Raw genomic sequence first — 26,314 nt, forward strand, 5'->3', positions numbered from 1 at the left:
AAAACCAACCAGGTTTCTTCTATATCAAACCAAAGCGCATATTTTCCTTTTTGAACATCAATAGAGCTCGCATACATTTACCTACATATCGAAACACATTCTCATCCTTGTTCACACAAACAATTTTTCACCTTCTTTGCACTTCTTTTTGATTATCTTTTCTTTCATGTTTACTTTACCTTCTACTTTTACTAAATGCTTCGGCTATAGAAACGAGCCCGCTTGTTCACTGTTTTGTGCCGTTCAGCTCGGCTCAATTCATGTACGAATGAAAAAAAAACACACACACACACACACACACAAAAATAACAAGAACAACAGCAACAACAACCTCATAACCGAAAGCTGAGAAACAGATGAACTAAAAAGAAATACTAAACCACACACACACAAAACGACGAAGAAAAAAAATAAAACTTTAAGAATTAAGGGAAAGATAACAACAAGAACAATAACAACAAATACTGAAAATAAACGCCAATAAAAATATGTAATAAGACGGGCATCGATTGTGAGCTTAAATAAAATAACAGCAACACATACAGATGCTAAAAAGGCCATAAATATCACTCTTTCACCAATACCTTGCCAATAGGTCTATGTGCAATATCCAAATCTCAAACAAATTAAATGTTAAGTTTGACGGTGATCGGCACGGCAACGTCCTCAGTATTCGATAAAGTGGCACACATACACAGACAGACTGCTTTGGGAGAAAACACAAAACGATTATTAGCGAAAAGTGTATGAATCTAATAAACGAAAAATGCATTTGCTTGAATGTATGATTGTCACGAAAATGACGAATATTCTCGATCGTTGACTCCTTTTCTTTTGTCTTGATATACCTTTTTATATTTCAATGCTCTTGACGAAAAAATTCCGATAGTTTTATTTTGAACATAAGATTTGCTGCTCTTATTTTTCTCGTGTCGTCCAATTTATGAAATATAAAAAAGAAAGAACTTGAGTGTAAAAATGTTAAAATTTAAACATTATTGTTGCTTCTTTTGTTTGTTGTTGTTGTTGTAATTCTGTTTTCATTTCGTGGATAATTGTAACTGTTTTATGATGTCCAATTCCAAGAAATTATTACACGAAAAACATGTACTCATTTCATGTTTCATAGATATATATTTCGAAGTTTTCGGTCTATTTTGTTTTGAAAGGTTTTTCGTCTTTTATATTTGTCAGCACTCCGTCCAACGTTGAATCACATATGCAAAACAATTTATTTTTTGACTGGTCACATTTTTATATGCGATGAAGCTCACACATGACTCACCTTCGACGAACAATTTAATTTTGTGGTTAATTTGACTTTTGTTTGCCGGCACTCGTTTTACTTATTAGAATGCGAAGCGTCCACATCTTTTGCAATCGTTTCCATACAACTTTATTGACTAACGTATGGAATGTCTAAACACAATAAATCGCGCACAATTAAACTGTGTTGTGTGCTAAACGAAAACATTGTGGTCCGGTTTGGTGTTTTTTTTAATATATTTTGTTTCAGTTTTCTTTGTGTCGATCTTCGCGTAACCGCAATCATTCTAGATTCCGTTGAATTAAACAAAGACACATTCGAAAGTAGCGAATAATACCTAAATTAACACACTATTCATATTTAGCATATAAAAAATATGCTTGTGTCCATATTCACAAGAATTTGTGTGAATATCCACGCCTTTTCGCTCTTTTGTTTTTCAACCGAAAAGAAACTGGTATGAGAGAGAGCATGACAAAAAAGATGAAAACAGTTGTCATCGCTGTTTTGGATGTTTCATTAATTTGTATATACATTCTGTGAAATTTGACTTTAGCGAACATTCATCATATTTTCACAATTAAATGGTTCAAACATTTCAATTCACCACTATAGTTGCGTAATGCTTAATCATTTTTTTTTTTTTGGTACGTGCTTCAAATTTTTGCATTAATGAGAAAGCGCCATCAATTTCTGGCTAGAATAAAAATTTTGTTAATTGAGAGAGCTGGCAAGGGCCATTGAGAAGGGGACAGAGAGAGAGAGAGAGATGCAGCGAAAATATTGGCAAACAAGTCAAGTATTGAAAATTGATACAAGTGGTGTATACATATGTATATTTGGTATCGATAACAAAGCGAATGCTGCACATAATATGAAAATTATTCGATGTAATAGTGCGACAATCAAATTGATCATGGTTTCGATAGATTGGAATGATATGGTTGGCGGTAGCACAATGAATATCTATTGTGTGTGTGTGTATGCATGCATGCAAGTGCAATGGGTTATTGAATAAATATTTTGCCAGCAATATTGCAATTCAAATTTTTATTGTATTAATTCCAATATTCAATTTGCGTTGGCATTTTTGGTATTGTGTTTGCGTAGCGAATACACAAATTTTAACAACCACCAGATCAATGCAAATAGAATGGGCCTGGGAATCAATTGAATAAGTCAATCAAATAGGTAAATATAATTGTTTCGTGCAGCCGAACGAAAAAAAAACATACACACACACGGTGTGTAATTTTGTTTTTTTCATCTCTGGCATGAATGTGCCCCAAACATTCGATTACTGAAATATGAACGGCTATGAATGGTTCGCGGTATGTAAATACCATAATAAATGCAAGTAATAGAAACATTACGGTCGCAATTGCTGTGTGTTGTGTATTAAGCGAGAAAGAAAAACCGATCATTGTACACAAAGGCATGGTATGTGTTATGGTATTGTTGTCACGGCTTACTGGAATAACAGCATGCATAAATAGCCATATGCCAAATGTCTTTAAAGTGAAACAAATTGAAGTGGACATTGTAGGCTTTGAATGGGAGATTTTCGACGTTTCTTTTCCCGACTTACATAAAATAACGTCGAAAAATAGATCACATCAAGGTTTTCGGTGTGCATTCAAAACTTATCTCCGCAACAACAACAAAAACAATTTGCAAGTTTGCATTTAATCGATATTCGTTTGAAACTAGTTTTATAGTCAGTTTTGTTGTTGTTCATCACTATTTCGAGATTTAGTTTTTGCTTACACGTTTTTTTCTTCATCGACTCCTTCTCATATGCATTATTTGAACTTCAATTAACACGTCTCAAGCGCTCAAGACACAAGAAAAATGAAAGCGAATATGTATATATCCCGTCTCGAAACAAGCGAACTCTTTTTTTTTTCTTCTGTTCACAGTTTATAGAATGGAATTTATGTACTCTTTTATACGTGCATAATGATAGAAATTATCATATTACAAAGTGAGCGATTGACCATCGACAAATAACTGAACGAAAGACCGTTCAAAAATAGATCCGATCATTTTATATGTATACAAATAACTCATAACACTTGCATACATTTAAGATGATACTATAAAATTTATGTTTTCCAATCATTTTCACTCTGATTTATATTGTTCAATAAAGATTTATCTGCAATTGTTTTAAACAAAATTCCGTATGGAAAATGTTAAGCGCATTGAAAATGAGTTAAGCGGCTGCACTTAAGTGCAAACATTTTTTTGTGACATGTTTGTGTTGGTGAAAAGAGAGACCAAGAGAGAGATGAAGCGAGAATGATCTGAGCTTATGAAATTCATTTTTGAAATTGATTTTACTTGTTCAGTCAATCAAAATGACATTTAGTTTATAAGGGGTTTCTGGTTGAATTAGTGTTGAAATTTGCTGAAACATAAATGTGGAAATTTGATATGCAAGGGACATATAGTTTAGAAGGAAAAAAAAATGTAAAATAAAAAAGGGCAAGAGTATGTGGTGATTGCATTGAATGCACAACAGCAAAAACGTGTGGCAAGCAATAATAATGAAGAAAAAGTGGTAAATGTGCAAACAGAAGAGCGCAACAACAACGAAAAGTCCATCGAACGTATAAAGGTAATGTGTGCAATCCTGCAGCACACACACCGTTTGCAATTTGCACTCGCACTAAAATCGCTCACTAATAAGATATTGTACGCACATACATATACGCACCACAACTACCATAGTCCTTCGTGTGAGTCTTTTTTTTATTGCAAATGTTTTCGATTCTGAATAGTTGTGCCTGCGGTTGCCATAGACTTCTTGGATTTTTTTTTTTAAATCAAAGCTTGATATCTCCCTATTTTTTTAAAAGGCATAACAACTCATTATTGTTATTTCAATTTCAAACATATTTTCTCTCTCTCTCTCTCATCATTCGTCTTTCAAGTGAAATAAAAGTATGGCTCACGTGTATGTGTGTATATTTGTCTACATATAAGAGTATGAGTGTGAATGAGCATATGAGAGTCCTGAGCAGTTGCAACGCCAACGATATGAAATACTATTGAGTCACAGAAGAATAAAAAAAAAGTGTATATCCCTAACAACCATATCAGAAACGTTTAACCGAGCCTGTATGAAAGGGAGAGAAAGAGACAAATACATTATAAAAAGAGAGAATATGTATGTATACGTAGTGTATGTGAGAGATGGTGCGAGAGCGTAAGAATATACAGTGAAAAAGGCAAATGAAACAGTGAAACACAAAGGAAAGACCGTAGAACACACAAAGTGCATTTACCGCAACTACACATCGATACGAACATAAATGCTTTCGATTCAAAAAAAAACGAAGAGAAGAAAAAACGTACGTACACACACTCATGCTCGCAGATTTCGCAGAAGAAATGAAATGAAATAATAAAAAAAACCACCGTATATCAGGACATCAAGATAGTTGTGGTGTGGTAGTGGCATGGTCATAGCCATGGCAATAAAAGAGAGATGGTGCTCATGTCAATGTGTTTGTAAGGTGAATGTGTAGACGTCGCACTAAAAGCACCGAATTTATTAGTCGACTGCAGCAAACATAGACACATACACACACACACGATGATATTGTTGTGTATATATGTGGAACCAGGCGCACGCAACTGCGCACAAGCGTTACATTTTTCGTATTGCTTTTTACCATTGCCGTTATCATCACCACCATTGCCTTCCACCAGCAGTATATTGTCGATTATAAATGTGTATCAAGAGAGTGTCTTTAATGCAACGAATTTCATATGATTGATTTATATTACCACATAGCATTCTTTTTCTCTCGTTGTATTACGTTCGTATGCGTTTGTGTCTCTGTGTGTATGTATGTTTCTCTCTTTTTTGGACTAGCCGCGTCACATTTGATCTATGAATAACATAAGCTATACACCGTGCTATAGCATGGACTGTATCGCCGAAAGTCTGTAACACTAAAAATATTCTTATAGAAATGTTCGGCGTGTATCGTGTACCTCACAATTCAATGCGCTTGTAGGTGCACACCGCACACGCACAAATACATATCCAATGATTTCCATGGTTTTTCATTCATAAAAAAATAACTTTATTTCGTTCACGTAAATCTTTATAATTTAATGATGTTGAATCGCCGCGACGCCATTTTTATAATATTTACAGATATCTGACAATTTCAGCTGAAACCTAAGATAGTCTATCCTTTCGCATCAGAAATATTTATACGAACTCACATAAAACCGATTGCAAATGAATGTTGAACAGTAAAAAAATGCATTACTCTCTGAAAATTGAAAATTTGTATCTCACAAAAAAATGCATCAATTCAATAATTATAATAATATTTCATTTATGAACGTTTGAATTTTCTTGCGTCTTTTTTAAAAATATTATTCCAGTTTCGAAACCTGCAAGAATCGCACAACGTGTCTCTCGATTGACGACTGCTTGAGACGCTACTTCTAATCGACTATTAATAGATATAAATTTTATTGATAATGATTAAATCAATAGGAAAATGTAAATTAAATATATGCAAGAAAACGTGGAATGCCATAGACACGAGGCGACTATAATTTCTTTATTATGGTTTCCTTTTTTATTACAAGTATTTCTGTTTGCAATATTAATTATGCTGATTTGCATCATATCGGCATATGCTTGTATGTTTGCTGTGCATTGCAGGCCGTTACAGTGAATACATAAATAAAAGCACGAATTGAAACAGCAATTATTGATTATTTCAGAATCAACATCAGAAAAACGCTGTACATAGACAAATTCAGAATGTTTCTCGTTGTAAGGACCGCTGCTCTTTTTCATGAATTTGATTCAGTAGTAAACGCCAAAAAAAGACGAGCATAATTCAGAATGTGTACAATGAAAAATCTCACAATTTTGCTATGACACAAAAAGAGTGTGCGCACTGCGTATCATAATCACATTTTTTTTTGTTCGTGTAACATTTCAACTTATTGAATTCATCTCATATATTCTCATTCATTGGTGGTACAAATTTTTCACACCAAAATGACACATCAATTTAAACAAAAAAAATTACACAGGGAATTGGACTGAAATGCGAAAATATGTCGAAGCGTTGATTCCAACTGTATGGCAGTGGCTCGCAAATGTATTTGATATTCATATGGAATTTATTCAAATAATTTAATATAAATGCAATTCATTTTAATTTCCGATCGATTTTCGGTTGAATTTACTACACAAAATTGGAAATGTTCTGCCTTTTTTTGTGTGTATTGGTAGAACGCGAAATGTGTATTAAACAAATTATTGCTGCAATATATTTGTGGTGAGTAAAAACAAAATGGAAAGTAGCAAAATCGTCTTGCTGAAATCTTTTGAGCAGACGCACCATAAAAATATCGAACGACTTTAATGAATCAAACAATCAAATTGTACGTTCCAGTGTATGTTTCACTATAAAAGTGTTGGCAAAAATAAAGTGATCCTCTTCGTACCATGTTATTTACTTAGTTTTGTCGGTATATGCACCGGCGGGCTCAATGGTTCGTTCTTTTTTTCGTTCTCTCTCTCTCTCTCTCTCTCGTTCTCTCCACTTTTCAAGACTTTAACTGCAGTTTCAAATTCCATTTCGGTTTTCGTGCACAGCCTTGGCTCGAATTATAAAATCGCTGAGCAGAAAGTACGTGAAAAATATTATCGGAAAACAGCTTGCACACCTGGAGATGTGAGACTTCCATCATGTAAAAATGATGGCCACACATTGGCCAACAAGTGTAATGCCTAGTGCGATTCTTGTTCACCATATTCAGTGATTCAATGTGCATTTACAGTAACAGTGTAGAGAAAAAAGGGCTCAATCTCTACTCATATTGTTTTTTTAGCATCTAGTCGGTGGATTATTTTAATACTTGCCTCCTCCTTTTGAAAAATCTCAAGTATGCTAAATGTGACTTTGGATAGTTTAAAAGCTTTTTGAGAAAAAAAAATGGTTTATGGCACTTTTAACCACAAAATCAGAAGAAAGAATTGAACATTCGATGATTAGTTCACAGTGTTTGCGAAAGAAAAATACACACACTTTCAATTTTTTATAGTCAGTGCTGGTGATTTGAATGGTTTTGTGGAAGAGACTGGCAATGAAATATTCGATCACTTATTTTCCAAATCATCAATTTTTTGCACAGAAAACGGCATCATTTCTGGGTTTATTTAGTTGATCGCTTCAACCACACTATATCAAATTCCATAGATTACTCAAATATCTCACATTTTGCGAGAATATAATGATAATAGCGCCTGATCAAAAGCAAAAGGAGGGACACAAATTGAAAGAAAAAAGTATGAAAAGTTTTTATGCGAAGCAGAGAAGGGCATTGTTTCATCTCAATGCGTTTGCATCAGGGGGGCAAAAATACTGTTTGAGCTATTCAAGAATAAATTATAACAGAATTCAAAATGTATAGTTCATAATCTATAGATCTTTATTCTCTTTTTGGATTACATAAATGACCGATGAATCTTAAAATATAATTTATATAGGAAATTTTCTTGCATTCTGATTTTCAATGTGTTCAACACTTAAAGATAGTGAAATCAAGAGCCGAAATATTGATAAAATATTCAAATGCTTATTGCTGAAAATTGGAATGTGTTTTAAAGTGTTTCGCCCCCTAGGTTTGTGTTCAGTACACACATCGCAGTTATTTGCACACTTTTATATAGTCCCGTAATAATTCATACCATTTTGAGAACAATCGAAGAACACGCATTGCACGCACTGCAAGCAAACAACGCAATGACAGCAGCAACAGCAGCAGCAGCATCGAAAACAATATCATGCATTTAAATAATGTATGTTATGCATTTTGGTCTTCACTTTAACACATTTGACGACAAAACACACACATCACATCTTCTATATGGTACGCACTGCGTACATATTATTGATGGATGACTGAATGGATGAATGAACGAACGAGTCAAAGATAATAATAATTTCTCTCCCCTTTTTTGTGCCCGTAATCAACATCATCAACACCTCATGTATACTTTCACATAGGCATACGTAGAAAAGTGGCATTTATTTGCTTTGTTTGCTTTTTCCGTATGAAAAACCACCATATCCGATCTGGAGTACAATTTGTTTGTGCGTGTATATATGCGAGTGTGTGTGTGTGTGTATGATGAGTGAGAGAAGATTCGAATCGCTATTATAACGACATGGCATTTCAGAGATGAACTGATGAGGAGCACTTTTCCACAAAGCAAGCACATATGTACAAAAATAATAAATGCTTGATGTGCATTCATCTCGTCAAGTACTTTAGTATTATTCAGTAATAGATAAAAAGAAAATGTTGATTTACAGAAAAGTAAGAAAATGACAAAAGTCCTAGTTTAGCACATTTCATACTTCGAAGTCAATTTTATGTGTGAACATAACATAACATACATATTTCCAATTTCAGCGCAACATTTTTATTTCACTTCGATAAATTAATATGATTCCAATAAAACATTTTCAATTCAACTGTACGTGTCAATAATTATAAATTAGTACATAAAATTAAGTGGAACTCTTGATGAATTGAACACAATTTGCGAATATGGAGTGAATAAACAAAACTACAGAGAAATGCCAATAGAATTGGAACGGTACTTTACTATGTTTATTCAGTCGTTTCGTATTTGGTATGTTATTATCGTTTGAGAGTCGTGATAATTTATATATATAGATTCACTAAAAAGGTAAACTATTAAATTATTCGCTTGGTTTTCGAAACCGTAGGGGAGTATTATTATAGTTCATCAAATAGGTTTTTGTCTATACATTTACGGGCATCAGCTATTTCGAATGCCACAAACAAATAAATAAAAATGAGAAATAAATTTCAAAATAATTTCAAAAATTATGCGAATGTGCATCTGCACACGCACACACATACACACACAAACACATATGACATACAGAAGAAAGGCAAGGGATCTCGAAGTGAAAAATGAATAATAATAAAAAGAAAAAAAAAATTATGAAAGTGTCATCTCGACCTCACGCTTCATATACACATTCTCATTATACCAAATTATTTGCCTTTTGTTTAAACGCGTTTGAATCGAAAGCCTCTATTCTTTCTACACTCTTTTTCTCTCGCTCTCCCTTCATCTATTTTGTTGCTGATGCTGCCACTGTTGTTGTTAATATTATTATTATTATTCTTTCGAGAATCTTTTTCATTTTTTTTTTTCACACTTTGGCACTTTTTGAAAAGGACATTTACACGATCTGCTATATCATTGAATGTGAAATGGCAACGCTCAACTCTCGATCCCTTCAACATCGAAATATAATATTTTTTTTTCTCTCTTTCGTTTCGCTATTCAATGAAACTAAACTGAATGTGCGATTATATTTCTTTGATGAATAGAAAGAATTGCGATTGCGTTAGAGAAGACTCGACTACAACGGACAAATTGTATTCCGTTCATTTGTGAAATACAATAAATGCATCTCAATGACTATGATGCTTGTGTGCTCATATCATCAGCATAGAGACGTTGAAAAAAAATCGTGTGAAGAAGCACTTTTACCGCTTATGAGCTGAATCAATTCAAGCCCTGGATGTTTGTGTATGTATGTGTGTGTGTGTGTGTGTGTGTGTGTGTGTGCGAGAGAGAAAAAGTGAGATGTAGCTGAGCAATTTTCTAGCCTTTGTTAACCATTTTACGTTGTTCACATTTCGAAACCGCATTATTTCACACTAAATTTTAATTGTTCATGTCGAATTGCATTCGATATTTTACCCCATCACCCAGTTTTAATGCGATAGATTTTATAATACCAATAAATGAGTGCCACTTTCGCTCATCAAATCTGTCGAAAGAGAGGAAAAAATATATCAGTGTTGACAGAATACGATGAGCTCATAAAAAAATGTTGAGTGCAGAGACATTATTTCTTTCGTTTGGAATAGTTTTATAAAAATGCGAAATGTGCATTCAAAATTTCATTGAACAACCTTTCATTATTCAATATTTTTCAATTTATTTTTTATTTAACGTCAATATTTGAATCTGTATCTAGAAATAAGAAGGAATTTATTTTGATCATTTTTATGAAAAATATATAGAATTTTTAGTGCATTTTTTAAATTATAACTACATAAAAAAATAATAACTAGAATTTGAACAGTTATTTACACGATGATTGTTGCGCACACTATAACATTGTAAGTGGCAAAAAATGTTTGTGTCCGAAAAAAAGGCAATTATGTCCGTCATTTGGAATGGATAGATTTCCACTTCCAATGAAAATTCAGTGTTCTAAGAAATAAATTATGCATTTGTATAAAATGATTTCAACAAAAAGTTTTTTTTTTCAAAACCGCTTATATACAAATTAATATTGTATCATTCTTTCTATTTTCGTATATGTATATTTGATAGCGGAAAAAACTAGTGTCTCATTACCACCATTTATATCCAGACTGAAAATAATTGAATTGATATTAAAAAAAAAATCATTTCATATCATATATGCCTTATACCGATGCGGCCGAACAAAAATTAATATTAATTATATGTTAGCGTGCGCAAACGCCATAATAAAATTTCGCCTCGTACAATGTGTATCGGTCGGATAAAATATTCCTTCTATTTTATTTTCCATTCAAATTTTTTCTTTCTTATTCTTGTTGTTCATACTTTTCTCGTTCTATAATCACACAAGAGTGAAATTAACGTTCGTTGCTCACCTCTTGAGGTAAATCAAATTAGAAAAAGGGTCGCTTATGAGTTACTTAGTTTGGTGCGAGATCGTCGTCATAGACGCAATATAATTACGAAACCAATATAAAAGCCAAGTGTGTTCTTCTTCCTTACCACCCTTAATCAACAAACGATGTATATACATTATGTGTGTGTGTGTGCGCGTGGTTTACGAGTAAATTCAAAAGTGAGTTGCACAGCAACGCACAAAAAATCTGATTATTTTCAATCACTGTAATGTTGATGGGAAATAAAAGGAAAACTTTGTACATACGAAATATGGTTGGAAACAGTACAACCGTTGAGCGGTTGGAAAAACCACATCAGATCTGTGAAATTTGTTATAACTAAAAAATTACATACACACAAACATACAAGTCAAAGTTATACGCAAAATATATTTATATGAAATGAATGTAAAACGGAAAAGAGCAAATTGTAGTTGAAATTTAGTGTATCAAATATGTTGAGAAATAAAAATGGCTAATTTTATTATACGCTTGGTTGATAAAAATACTCTGTGATCCAAGTATGTTGAGAGTTTGTACAAACTTCCAGGGTATTTTGATTGATGTGCCTGATTACATACAATCGACCGACAACATTTCGAAATTAAGAAATTAGAGAGAATTATAGAGAGAAAACGAATTGTTATCAAAAACTTAAATCCTTTTTTCTATTTGTAAAATGTCCAAATACATTTTTTTTGTGGCGAATATTGTATAGATTACCTTCTCCCGGTAACATTTTGCCATTTGGTTTAAACAAATCAACCATAAACATGGATTACTTAAAAATCCGATTATTTGAGTGAAGCTCTTGTAATTACAATGGCTCACAGAAGAATTAAAAAAAGAACAATCCTTGACAACATAAATATAACGTTCACAGAAAATTCGGTTGTTTGAAAACATTTAAAACTTTAAATTTAAGACTATTGGAATACTTATAATCAAAGTGGAAATATATTCAAATGTGACCTTATTTGGGGTGTTGTCAACCACTTTTCTTTGTATTTAAGGCAATTTATTTCATTTAAAAAAAAAGTACGATTCGTGTTTGGCTGTGATTTTTTCTTTCTCATCCCCTTTGGGCTAATAAAATCGTTGACAATTTTTTTTTAATTCGAAAAAAAAACGAAGAAAAAGTCAGGGGCGTTACTCAAATCATCTACTATGTATGGTTGTCTTCAATTTCTTCCAAATTATAGTTTAAAGCGGAGGAAAATTGAAAAGAATTGTTTCACATCGATTGCATATTTGATGTGAATAGTTGCCAGTCTGTTGAAATTGAAAAATCATCTACAATAACAGCAATTTTTTTTTTTTTTTTCACAATGTTCAAAGAACAAAAATCTCCTACAAATTATTGAAATTGGTGACTTGATTTGTCATTCTCATTCGGTTTGGAGTGAGCAGCCTGTATGAATCGGAATATTTGTCGAATTTTGACATTCGATGTTGATATAAAATTCGTATTATTCGTATTCATTGCCTTAGTTGAAATGAACCGAATGGAATTGATTTAATATCATCAATTACTCTCTTTACAAATTATTTCTTTCAATGTTTAATAGGCCAGCTCTAATGAGTAGTTTCCTCTTTTTACTTTCTTATTGCAGATGGTAAATGGCTAAAACAAACATGAAAACGACAAGGAAACAACGTTTGATCGGGCTACCTGGACTGAAGGCGACATCGTGTTTAACGGTTGTTCTACTCATTTTCCTAGAAACTGTATTGCTCTCAACCGTTTCGAATTGTGCCAAAACGTTTTTTATGCATTGGAATACATCGAATAGCATGTAAGTAAATTTACCATTAAAAAAAACAGTTATACATTTATCGAAAAACCAAAAACGAAACTAAACGAAAAACATACACACACACACAAATGAAATATTCGAAACTAAATCGACCATCATCAGTTACCGAAGCATTCTCATTTCAAATGTAGAAACTTAGACAAAACAGCAAACCATTAGCATATAAATATAAATTCAATCAATAATAACATTTCACACCCAACACTTCTTAAAAGAAGTTTAATGAAGATGATCGTCTCAATGTGTTTTCGTTGTTAAATCAAAATACATAACAATCTCCATCAACGGAATTGCCATCACTTTTACGCTCACATTTATAAACATGATATACATATATGATTGTAATCCCGTCGAATCGATGGCTTAGTTAAGCCATTCATATGAAATACATTTCAGAAAATGAATATAAAATGCGAAAATCACAGCAAAGAATTAAATTTCAACTGTTGCACAGATACCAGAGGGAAAAAAATTTGTTCAACGATTGCATCCCGGAAGCTAAAGAACATTTTGGCGAAAAAGAAACATTAAAATGAACAGAAAAAAACACAGAAACAACAACAATCAAACCACAACTTAACAAATAAATCCGAGTAAAGAAAAAATGCCGAATTTTTTTCTTTTCGAAACGATCAAAGAGTTAAAACAGCCCGATTTTAAGATGTATATATATATGTATATCGTGCGCTACATTTATAGTTCAAGAGGCGAAAGGGAATAAAACATAAAACTAAAATATCACATAATGAACAAATATTTCTCATTTATCATGAGATTTTAAATGCATTTTGTTTCATTTTTTTGTTGTTGTTGTTGTCTGTTTGGGTTCATTGTTGGTCTGATCGTTCTCGCCATGTGTCGTTTTCATTGTCGACAATGTTTGTCAGCCGAGCGGCTTTCATGTAGCATTTTAAGCGATAACACAGCAAAACCATTATTTGAATCAATTTAAAGCAGTCAACGATTCTATGCAGTTTTTTTTCATGAAAAAAAAATCGATCTTAACTCGCTTACATTTTTGGATGATGGGAAAAAAGGCCGTCGATTTTTCAAATCCAATTTTTACCAAACACTCAAGAAAAACACATTGAAAACAAAAAAATGACAAGCTCTTTTTCTCAATTACTTCTACTAAATAGTTATATTTCTTGTATGAAAAAATAGTGGCCGCTTTGGTTTTCTTCACAGCTTCACACACATATTTTACTCATATGCCATGGATATTAAATCTCCTGCATTTTTCGGCAATTCGTATCGAAGCAACAAAAGCAAATACAATTGAATATCGAATCGAACCAACAAAAAAAACGTAAAAAGCAATGAAAGATAGAAGCGATAGATGGAAGTTTAAAGTAAAGACAACAACAATGTTGAAGCGAAAAGATCTCTGCGCGAGAGTCAGAAAAGAAAAAGAGCACGAAAAATTCCGAAAGGAATGGACAAAAGCAATACGAACAAAAATGGAGAGAATGAACACGAAATAAGAAAGAAAGAAGAAGAAGAAGAAGAAAAAAATTTAAGAAAAACTGCACACGACTGCAAACAATATCAGTACTCGTACCTGAATCTATACACACATATACGTATGAAAACATGAAATGGTATAAAAGCAGCGTTATACAATATGCTATAAGTATGATGTTATGTGAATGTGAAATTTCTTTATATTTGAATCATGAATATCATACGAACGATGATGTGGTTTGGCTTTAGCTTTGGCTTGTTTCGCTGTCGCCTCTTTCATCTTTGCCTCGATGATGTTTCTTGTTGATTTTTTTGTTAGCTTGTTTAATGTTCATTCTTAAGCGATGCGACGAGGACTTTTTATATATGTACGTATTTTATTTGTATGTATGAAATACGTGTTGTTAAACAGCACCAGACTGCCTGAAAAGTGGATGCGACTCAAAAGAGATAGCCACTCGAATAATATAATGCAATGGTTTTTCATGTGGCGTATGCGTATCTCTTATATAGATACGGGGCATGTGTGTGTATGTGTGTCTGCCACACGCATTTTGACACTTCGAAACTGTAAATTATTACTTGTGATGTATTTACTGCACATGTTATTATTTCGTTAACTGCGGAAGAAACGGTCAAATTAAAAGACACGCACACGCACTTATCTGCAGCAACAGTGGTAATGCCAGAGAGCTTAAGCCAACGCCAAAGCCAAAGCCAAAGAGTCAAAACTAAAAGCCGAATCATCGATGCGAAAGAGGTTGAACACCGAAAAGAAAGAAGAAAAAAAAATAACATGAAATACAAGAAATGTATGTGGAAATATTCGAGAGAACACAGAAAATTAGTCATACAATACGGCAAGAATGAGTGAGTGATTGTGTGTGAGTGAGCGAAAGAGAGATAGAGAGCAAGAACGATAAAGAAAAGTGAGAAATGTACGAGAGAGAGAAGGAAAAAAAAGAGAAATATTCAAAGCAGGTCAAGCAGGCAAAGATATCAAACAGCCGTAAAAACGACACAACGAAATGAAGAAGAATATGTAGAAGAAACCAAAGTAAACGACGACAACGACGAAGAAGAAAGAAATGAACAGATCGAATGCGCCCAAAAAGAATAACAAGACGAAAAAGAAGTCGAAAACAAAATGGGCAACGACAGATAAATGAAGAAGTTCAAACGAGAGCAACAACAATCCAAAGCGATCAAGCAAAATACCAACGAAAAATGAGCGACGAGAATCTAGAAACGGCGAAAACAAGAATACCAGAACACAAACTATAATGAAAAGAAGTGCTTGTATGCGTACATGAATGCTGAACGCTGAACTGACCGCTATATTTCATAAAGAGGTGTTTTAGTGCGCTTTCTTTCTTTTTCATACCTTTCTCTCTCTCTCTCTCTCTCTCTCTCTCTCTCTCTCTCTCTCATTGTGGCATCTCAAGCCCATGCAATCGGACACACGAACCACATACTAAGCATACCATTATATTTTGAACGCTCCTATTTAAAAGAAAAATTCAACTTTATTCGGCTCAATCTGCACCATCCATCTATTTGCGTCCGCTCGAATTTGTTTTCATCGTCGTTTTCTTCATTATCGCAACACCAAGCCAAGTCTCTATCTTCTTTCATTTCTTTTTCTCTGTCGACTCTTCGCCCCATAGAATGCGGTCTAGACAATACGCTTCTAATGACACGATTGTTTCTTACACCAACACCAACATCATCATCATGATCGTGGTGATCATCGCTTTTGTTTATTTTCAGATTACTAACAAATGTATTCATAATTGTCCGAATGTCAATCGAGCACGGTGTCATTCATCGTCCATTACGAAATAACAATCCTCAATTCTAAACAATATCTGCCTTCTATTCGATGAAAAGTGTCTTAATTTCGATGTGATTTTTCACATTTTACAACATATATTACCGTCGATCATCAATACATTGTGCGGGGCATGCGTTTTTCTTTTTTCACATCTTGAGAACGAAAAGAGTAAAAAAAAGAAACAAGACCAAAAGAATGCGATGGATGTCTAGAGATGGAAAATGAAAAAAAAATGTTCTCAATTTGTTCGTTTAATTCGTTAGAGCTGCAAATGACAAAGTACAAATCAGTAAACAACTTCAAATGTTGCAAAAGCAACACACATTCACTTCAATTGAAATTCACGGCACCGCTGACCTAACATGAAAAAGAGAAAGAAATACGGAAAATTATCGGCTGAAGATGCGATTCCAAAGAGTTTAGTTGCTGTCAATGTTGGAATTTACGAATCGCCTTTGAAATGATTCGTGCGGGTGCAATGTTCTGCCGTGTGCATTGTTCCATCTTTTTCTATTCCTATACGTCAAAGCAAAACTAACCAATCGTTTGTTCATACCGTTCGATCGATGCATTCTTTATCACAACGAACTTGCACGAGTATATTGTATGTGTATTGCATATTCGAATTGGTTAGCACAGGAAATACGTGTGTTCTTTTTCCAAATAGCCGTATATTCAAAATTGATAGATGCAGTGGTCATTATTCCAGATAAAGCCAAACGAACATACACGATATACAAATTTCTTCTTTTTTTGCAAACACTGGTGTTGGTGTTGTTGCTTTTTTGTGCATGTTTAAGTCAAATAATAGCCATTGCAATGCAATCGTCTACATTTTGTATTGGTTAAAAAAAAAAATCTTTAGTGCTGATTGATTCATGATAAGCATGTCAAAAATTCGAAGCCCTAAATTGTTACTTTCATTGTGGACAAAAGCAGCAGCAGCAGCAGCGGTAACAACAACAACAGCAAAAACAAGAAAGAAGAAAATACCGAACGAGGCAGAAAATTCATTCGTTTGATCGGCCATATTGCTTTGCTTTTTATACCTCGATTGCATGTCGGTGTATGTATACGGAATTATTTTTCTTCTTTTTTTTCTTTCGTGTTTTCATACTCTCTCATTCTCAATCAGCCTCTTTAATATCGATGCCCTTCTTTGTACTTTTGTTGTTGGTATGATTCATTCTCGGTCTCACAAAATATTCGACTTGAATCGACCGAGTGTTTCTCCATTCCTTTAATTCAAAATGGATTGCTCTCATGGAGAAGAACAAAGCAAACAAATATATACATATTTTCTATTTTTCTCTCTCTCTCTCTCTCTCTCATTCTCTGGAAAAATCAAAATCGACATCTATGGTTACTATTTGGATCGCAAGATATTCCCGATAGACGAAAATTGTATGAGAAAATTAATATGAAACGAACGTTTATATCTATCTTCACGTCAGTCTATTTTCAGTTTTTGCCTATGAAAACAGTAAAAATCCAAAAAGAGGCAGCGAGAGAAAGAAAAAAAAAGATACGAAATTAAGAACATTCTCTCATTGCATATGTTCAACGAATGTATCCTACGACATGGACAAAATTGGATTTTTTTTTGTTCGCGTTTCTGTATCTGTTTCTGTTATTGCTGGCTGGCTGACTGGCTGCTGCTGCTGTTCATTCCTTCTTCTTCTTTTTCGTTTTTCATTTTCATCGTTATTCTTTTATGAATTATGTGCCCGTATATACATATATTGTATAAAAGTATGTTTGTGTGCATATATGTGTGTGTGCGCGCACATGAGATAGAAAGAAAAAGAGACTTCATTTGGTGAATGTGAATGTACCTATACTTGCATGTTGCTATTGACGGCGCTTTGTTGCGCTATGTGTTGTACTTCTATCGTTTTGGATTAGTTGCTTATAACATTTTATAAGCCATGTTTTTTTTGGTATTGCAGATAAAATGATTGAAGAAATACACCTATTTTCTCTTCGTATATTCCATTTTGCACACACACACTGAATACATATCCAACAAAGCACACTGCACAGCCAAACCGAGCAGGCTACAACATGAATCTATATAAAAAAAAAAACGAAAAGTAAAACATAAAAATCAAATAGTTGTTTTATTGAATTTTTACACGTCTTTTTCTATTCAAATGCAATTGGCTGGTTTGTTGCTTCGAAGGCAATCTTTGAAGTCAGTGAATTGAAAGTGTTGGTTAAGATTTGGAGTTTATGCGTAGACAATTTGAATTGTTTATCGATTTCGTTTCAAATGAATACAGAATATATGCGAGCAATCGATTGTTACTCTGGGTCCTAAAACGACTGAATTTTCAAATCAAAAAAATAAAACCATACACCAAAGCTATAGCCATTATTGTCTTATTCAAATATCGAATACGAAACGAAGTAGCTCTCATTCAAATGTCGAACAAACACGACAAATCTCCAAAATCATTTCGAATTTGGTTTTATTTAGTTGTTTCGGAGGGTTCACGTTTTTTTTCTCTCCTCATTCGGACGTATATGGTTGCTGTGCACGCTATATAATCTTCATGTTAATCCGAATATATTTCCATTGGCATTGTTGTTCATTATGGTATATGGAACAATCAAAGCTCGACGAGCTTAAAGAGATTTTTTTTAGAATAAAATGAACAAAAAAAAGCGCCATACGAATGCCAACTACTAAAAGCTAAAAAGAAATTGCTAACAAAGCTATCATATTGTTTATGACATTTTTTTTGTACACTCCCGCATAATAACGATGTCGCTTGCATAAAGATCGCCACCAGAATCATCCGTTTGAAGTGGCCTGATTTACATTTACGCCACGAAATATGGCAGATAATTAGAAAAACACCTGCGTAAATAACACTGTTAATCTGGATTAAAACCACACCAAAATATTTCATGCCATCATCAAAATTCCGTATAAAATCGCAAAGTAATATTTTCATCAATTTAAAAGGAATCCATTTGCTTATGGAACGAAAAAAAAAATTGGATGGAAAATGAAATGATTACACTCTAGAAACATATCCACTTTGGCTATCTTGTTTGAACAAGCCAATGTATATGCTAAGGTTTTGGAATTCTTTCAAGATTAAATTTTGCACTTTTTTTCTCTCTTCATACATGATGATTGAATTGGAAAAAAAAAAGTAGCACAATATCGTATATGAAATAAAACTTATGGTGGTAGAATTTAAATGAAAATATTTTGTAGAATAAAAATAACCGAAGACATTTGCATTCTGTTCAAAAAATATTGACTAAACGCCCTTATTCTCTTCTTTTTTTTCATTACAGATTCCGAATAGACAACACTGATCACATCATAGACGTGAATAAAGGAAATTTAGCCTTTGAGTACGATCAAGTGCACATAATATGTCCGGTATACGAACAGGGCACCTTCGATAATGAGACCGAAAAGTATATCATTTATAATGTATCAAAGGTTGAATATGAAACGTGTCGCATTACAAATGCGAATCCTCGTATTATAGCCATATGCGATAAACCGCAAAAATTAATGTATTTTACAATAACATTTCGGCCATTTACACCACAACCAGGTGGTTTGGAGTTCCTACCAGGAAATGATTACTATTTCATTTGTAAGTAGCATTACATTTAAACCGAACCATTGATTTGTTTTTGTGCACATGCACGACATAATTTCTCATTTTACAAGTATTTATATTATTATTGGCCGGCCTGTATATATATATGTGTTTGTGCAGAGTCTATCCATTGAATGCAATGTAAAATAATGCCTTATTGTGCATACTCGAACACTCACTACGTCGCTCGGCTCAGGTCAGTCTGGGCGGTGGTGCTGGTGCATTTGGTTAAATTGAATCGATTCCACTTCAATTTTCTCTAAAGGTTTCTTTCCTTTTTGCAATTTTACACGCGATTCGGATGACCATTTGAACGAAAACAACTAAACACACACTGGATGAAATCGTTCTTTATATGTCGAATATACATATAAAAAGTGCTAAGAAACCCTTTTTTCCAACAATTACCTCAATCATTTGTTTAGCTTCTATTCGATTGCATTCAATTGTTTCTGTTCACATTACATTTTCTCTTCTCTTCTCAATACGAAGGATATAACAACTATACGCCAATTTACTAAGTTTTAATCATTTTTTATTTGTTTCATTTATACCCGGCTTGGATACATACAACAGCAACATCTTCGAAAGATGATCTGCATAGGCGAATAGGTGGAAGGTGTTCCACAAATAATATGAAAGTCGTTTTTAAAGTCTGCTGTGCACCAGAAACTGAAACACAAAACGCTACCCAGACATCGTTGGATATTGCACCCAAGACCAATTCCACGGTGAGTACCATAGACGCATTTACCACAAAGTCTGCTTAAGACTTTTTTTTGAAACTTCAACTTTTTTCTTCCATCCATTTATGTAAGAGCAGTTGAACTTTTTTTTTCTTTCGATACCACTTGAATCGCTTTTTTTTCTCATGCGAAAAGAAACTTTGACTTTAAAATCGTTAATACAATATATGTATTGTTTCGCTAAAATGGAATGTTATTATTATAGCTCCATGGAGCTGCAGCATTACAATACAATCATTTTTATTTTCAACCAAACTTTTTTCTTTATTCAAACAAAATCCATAACGAATGTATGTAAAATACTTTCAAATTTGATTCTAACGCAAATTGAATCGAATTTTTTTGATTGAAATTTCTTCATAGACGTATGCCAAAAGTTTGAACATCTGAAAAATGTCATTGAAAAAAAGCGCATTTCAATCAAAAAAATGTCTCTGCCAAATATATTAACAAACATCAATTCAATAAAGAAATCACCTACCTTTCAAAATCGCCTTTTTAAACGCATTTATAAATTTGCAGACAACAATAATGGGCAATGCTACGGGAGAACGCACTCCATCCCTAACAATAAACACAAGCAATGCTGTCAAGAGCACAATGACTTGGCTACCGCGTGAAAACGATGGCAATAGTGGATATCGTCACAGCAATCCAATCACATCCACAATATCAGTGCAACAATACCATCCACATCCGACTTCGTCTAGACCTTCATCCATCAACAGTGCGATCAACAATAGCAAATTTAAAAATAATAATAATAACAACAACAACAACAACAACAAAAACTTCAACAATAACAATTTTAATCATAGTAACAATGCGCCGTCCCATAAACCAACTAAGAAAACAAGTAAGTGTGCTTCGGAACAACATCTGTCGGAAAATTTCCGTTTGTATGTGATTGTGGCACTTGTTGACTTTGTCACTGCACATTCTGTTCTTTTTCATTAAATTTCACGTGTCTGATTCTAATTTCAATGTTCTTTTTTCTCTTTCTCTTTTTCGAAATGGTTTTCGAAAAATGTTCAGGCGAGTACGATAAGCATCCGAATGAGGTCGTTAAGAATGAAGAGCTCACCTATAACAATAATGCTGGATCCAGTTTGATGAGAGCAAATCGGCGATCCGCAGACAATTATACATCGTTCCTATTCAGCTGGATGCCACAGCAATTGTCATTCATTGTGTTGACTCTGTCGCTAGTGTTTTTTCTAAATTATACGTTTGTAATTCAATCGATGTTTGTGCCGAATTTAATCCACATTGTTCGGTGCAAGGTTCCTGCTGGTGCTAATAATATTACTACTGATGAATCAGATGCTACAGCTGATGATACAGTAGATGCTGATAATAGTACCAAAATGTCGTCCAAAATGTGTCAATTAGCATCAAGCCAGTGCCAATTGACGAATGTGCCTCGGGCCGATGTTGATGACAGCAACGTCACAACGAAAACATCGTGGAACGAAAAAATATCAAACACGGAAGATTCACAATTAGCGCATGCATCAACAATGTTAATACAACAACAATGTTGCCTAGCTTCAAGGACAACTGCAACTGCATCTGTGAAATTAATCGATAAGGCAATGCCTCCTCAACTAATACCGCAACAGCGGTCAATCGTTACTACTAATTTTAATGATAATACTACAACAACACCCTCACCTAATAACATTTTGAACAATACGAATACTGTTTTAAACTATTCTAAATCAACATTTGTACATAGTCACCTTTATCGAACTTACGACGAAGCAAAAGGCACTATCAATTTGACAAAAAATGCATTCATTGCTCTTTATACAACAAATAGTGATAATATTAAATTAAATATTAGTAGTGATAAGTTTAGTTTAAATAATGACAGTTGTATTAGGCATAATTCAATTGAATGTAGCGGCTATTTGCAGCAGCATCAGCAGCAACACCATCACCAACAACGGCAACATAGCCAGCACAGCCAGCACAAGCAGCATTACTATAACTTAAACAGTATATCTAGCGGAGATAGATTGGTTCAATGCTTTCGGTGAAAAAATCTTTCTTCATTGAAAATCTCTCACTGAAATGAAGAAGCAAAAAAAAAATTTTAAGAAAAAGTAGAAGAAGAAAAATCACACAAACACACAAAACAGAAAACAGTGTATTCTCTCGTATATGCACGATTTTATCGTACTTATTTAATTACATTATTTAATGAACAGAAGAATATGGATTTAAACAAAAGGCAGCTTACAAATTGGAATCGATCGTTGAATTGAGCCCAGACACAATTGTAAACAGTTAACGCGAAATACGCATTGACAAAAAAAAAACCGAAGCATTCTCATCACTTTTTCATAAAAATGCGTTTGAACAATGCATGACAAGTCGATGTCAATTTTGATATCAAACACATTTCCAACACAAACTTGGTTCGATTTTTGATGAAAAGCTGGATTTTTCATTACAAAATTCATATTAACAAGCAGAATATGTGATTTATCACATGCACACATATTCATTTTAATCATTCTAATCCAAGAATACTTGGACATGAAACTCTTGGCCCAATTCAAATTTATTCATTGCACTTACGCAAATTTATTCCATTCAATAAATAAATTACAGCAACATGCATCTTGTAATTTTGTAAATAATTCTAAAAATTGACAGAAAACCATGTGTCTACAGTGTGTGTATCGCGTATTCGGTTCGCTCGAATAATATATATATATATATATATGTATTGTTATGTGATGAAATTCGATAGTATTATATGATTGTTCCAAATGAACATATGAAAAAGACTAGAGAAAAAAACGAACGGAACAAATCCGATTGGTAATTTCAAAGTGTTCATCTGAATATTGAATCTAAAATAAGGCTCTTCGCGAACAAAAAAAGTACTGTCCAAATTGATTTTTTTTTGTTCAATTTTATTTTATTGGAAGTTTCTCTGTGGATCCATCATTTTTTGTTTGATCTTCTAATGCTCAGCAACGAGAGAATATCACATTAAAAAATGGTATTAAATCGTTCGTTGTTTATTCTCTTGAATTTATATTTAAATATTATCAGTTTTTTTTATCATCATTTTTTATTTTTCAAATTGGGAGAGACATTTGCAGTTAATAAAGTTAATGAAATTTCACAGAAATGTCAATAGTTTTCAGTTAATAATAAAGTATCTGTGAAACCGCACAAATACAAACATTACAAAACAAAAGAGGAATTTCTGGATAAGATGTTGAAATAAAAAAAAAAAACAAAACGGTCAGGTTATTGTACATTTTATTCGAACAGATTTTAGATTATTCGAGTTTTATAATGAGATTTATGAACTACATCACTAAAAATGCCATTTAAGAAAAGAGAGAAAGAGAGAAATCACGGTGAAATAAGGAGATATTCAAACGAATTATAGAAATTATTTTTCTTTCCATCATAAGGCATATTTTGTAAAATGTATTTTTTTTTAATTTCGAACGTTCTTTTCTTCTCAAGATTATCACGCATATAACAATCTATCCATTCACATTGAATTGCCATAGTCCAATACAATTTTACTTTAAGACAACCGAATTGCTAATCGTCGTAACATCGCATTTCCTATGATTTGCACGCTTCGTTTTTCTTACAATAAATTTATTTAAGTTAGACATTTACAAAGTCCATGACCATAATTGAATTCTTTTTTGTTCAATAATCCATTCAATACAAAAAAATACACAAATATGCATCGTAATATCGATAAAGAAAGTGAAAACAATATAAATTAGATAACTAGCAAGGAAAGCGACATAGTTTTACTGAAATAGGTTTAAAAGGCAATCAACAATGAAAAAACCGGCAGCAATAAATTTATCAATTGAAAAGCATTTGATATGATTATAATCTATGCAACATCATTTATAACACTCAGACACAGTCTCTCTATCTCTCACCCACATTCAAACACACTATTCCCAAATTCATTATGTTTCAAATCATCATTTCCTTATTGTTTTTTTTTTTATTTAAATTAAAAGTGTGTTAGTTTCGCGCAATGTGGATTCGAACGAATTTCTTCAAATGATATATTTCACCAGTTTTATCATTAGAAAACATGCAATGGTTAAAAATTGAATTCATTATTTAATTAAAACCGAAAATTAACGACTGAAAAATAATCTGTATTTCAAAATAGTTTTAGTAAAGTTTTTTTTTGGCAATGAAAAAATGTTTTAAATAAATAATGAGCATAAACGATTTGGTCTTACCATGCGCTGTGCATAGGAATAGAATCGAACATATATATCGAAACCAATCGAAATTACCCAATCGATCGAAAGAAAAAGAGAGAAAAAAAACATAACCATTTCAAGCTGCAACAAATATGTGAAGAAAAAACAATCGTTGAAAGGAATTTCGCACGAATTTAAAATGATTTAGTGTCCTGGTGAAAATATTATAAATATGTTAGAGAATGTTACAAAAAACATGTCATTTTTTATGCGTTTGAAATTCACATTTAAAATTCTATAATCCCAATATGTTAGCCATTGAAAATAACTTATTTGTGAAAAAAATAACCAATAACGGAATTAATTGTCAGTTTTCCATTTGATTAAAAAGACTATGTGTTTGATCTGAGTAGTTACTTTGAAATTTGTGCCACATTATTTCTCTATATCATGAGCAAAACAATTTTCCATTTATGGTATATTTTGAAAAGTGATATAGATTTGAATGATAAGACGTGATGAAATTTTTTTTGAAGACTTAAACAGAAAAAAATCGATTCGATTGCATGAGGGAAGTAAAATAAAATGAAACCATCAAAATTGAAAGGCTATATTCCCGAAATATTGTTCAAAGCAAATCTAAAATTCAAAAAAAATAAGGGAAACACAAAAATATGTATGTAACGTCCTACCTATACATTAAATTTCTATTTCTATTGTGTCTAATTTTCGTTTTCCTCGATTGTTGTGGCTCGATTTTTGTTTGAAATACAGATTAGTTTGTTTTGTCTATAATTAGAACATGAACATTGAACACATACTCATAATTACTATCACAAAATGTATTCGACAAAACATAACCTCCCCTCCCCCCCAATTTTTACTGATTTTATTGGAGAAACAATGTAGATTGTAAGAGATAAGTAAGTTTCCCCCCATGAATCATAAAAAGGATGTGGTAAACATGATAAAATGATGAAGGGCGGTTGGAAAATCAAGTTCTAGGATAACAAAAGAAAAGAAATGAAAAAATTGATGATGATGACTAAAATGGTGGAAAAGCTACGTATAGGAATATACTGTAATACTGTAAATTATGAAAAGTGAGAGAACACTAAATGAAAATGCATTATATTTGAAACACAAGTAATTTAAACATAACCATATGTAGAATTATTGAAACAAAAAAAAAAACAAGCAGAAAGAAAAAAAACATGCTAAAACTAAATAATCCGTGACGATGGGTGAAAATTGTATGAAATTTTAAATGGCAAATATTAAAATTTACAGAATGAAAGAAAAATCTATTCCCTGTTGAACGGATGATCAAAAAGTCGGTATGTTCTGATTTCCTGATATAAACTGCCACACATATTTTTTTTTTTTTTTTGTTAACACTCACCCTTTATCACATTCTTTTTATTTTAAATTTTAGTCGGTAATTATGTAAATCATTTATAATTAAGTTTTCTAATAGTAATCATAATATGACAGGAGAATGATGAACGAATTATTAAAAAAAAACACACACACACACCATACTGCATTATGCATTAACTAAATTATAAAAACCTA

At 32.7% G+C, this 26,314-nt stretch overlaps 1 protein-coding gene across 3 annotated transcripts in view; it reads left to right on the top strand.

The window, feature by feature from the left end:
* The window catches only part of LOC116352039 (hybrid signal transduction histidine kinase E), a 30,276-nt gene extending 3,962 nt beyond the window's left edge, over positions 1–26,314 (top strand). For all 3 annotated transcript variants that reach the window (XM_031784247.1, XM_031784248.1, XM_031784249.1), the window contains exons 3-7: positions 12,649–12,831; positions 19,463–19,773; positions 20,356–20,510; positions 21,048–21,381; positions 21,561–26,314. In XM_031784247.1, coding sequence (XP_031640107.1) covers positions 12,656–12,831; positions 19,463–19,773; positions 20,356–20,510; positions 21,048–21,381; positions 21,561–22,567 — 1,983 coding nt within the window. In that variant the 5' untranslated portion in view covers positions 12,649–12,655 and the 3' untranslated portion in view covers positions 22,568–26,314. The remainder of the gene's footprint in view (positions 1–12,648; positions 12,832–19,462; positions 19,774–20,355; positions 20,511–21,047; positions 21,382–21,560) is intronic.

Source organism: Contarinia nasturtii, unplaced genomic scaffold, assembly GCF_009176525.2.
Source record: "Contarinia nasturtii isolate CC-2019 unplaced genomic scaffold, AAFC_CNas_1.1 Cnas_scaffold_187, whole genome shotgun sequence".
Classification (NCBI taxonomy): Eukaryota; Metazoa; Arthropoda; class Insecta; order Diptera; family Cecidomyiidae; genus Contarinia; species Contarinia nasturtii.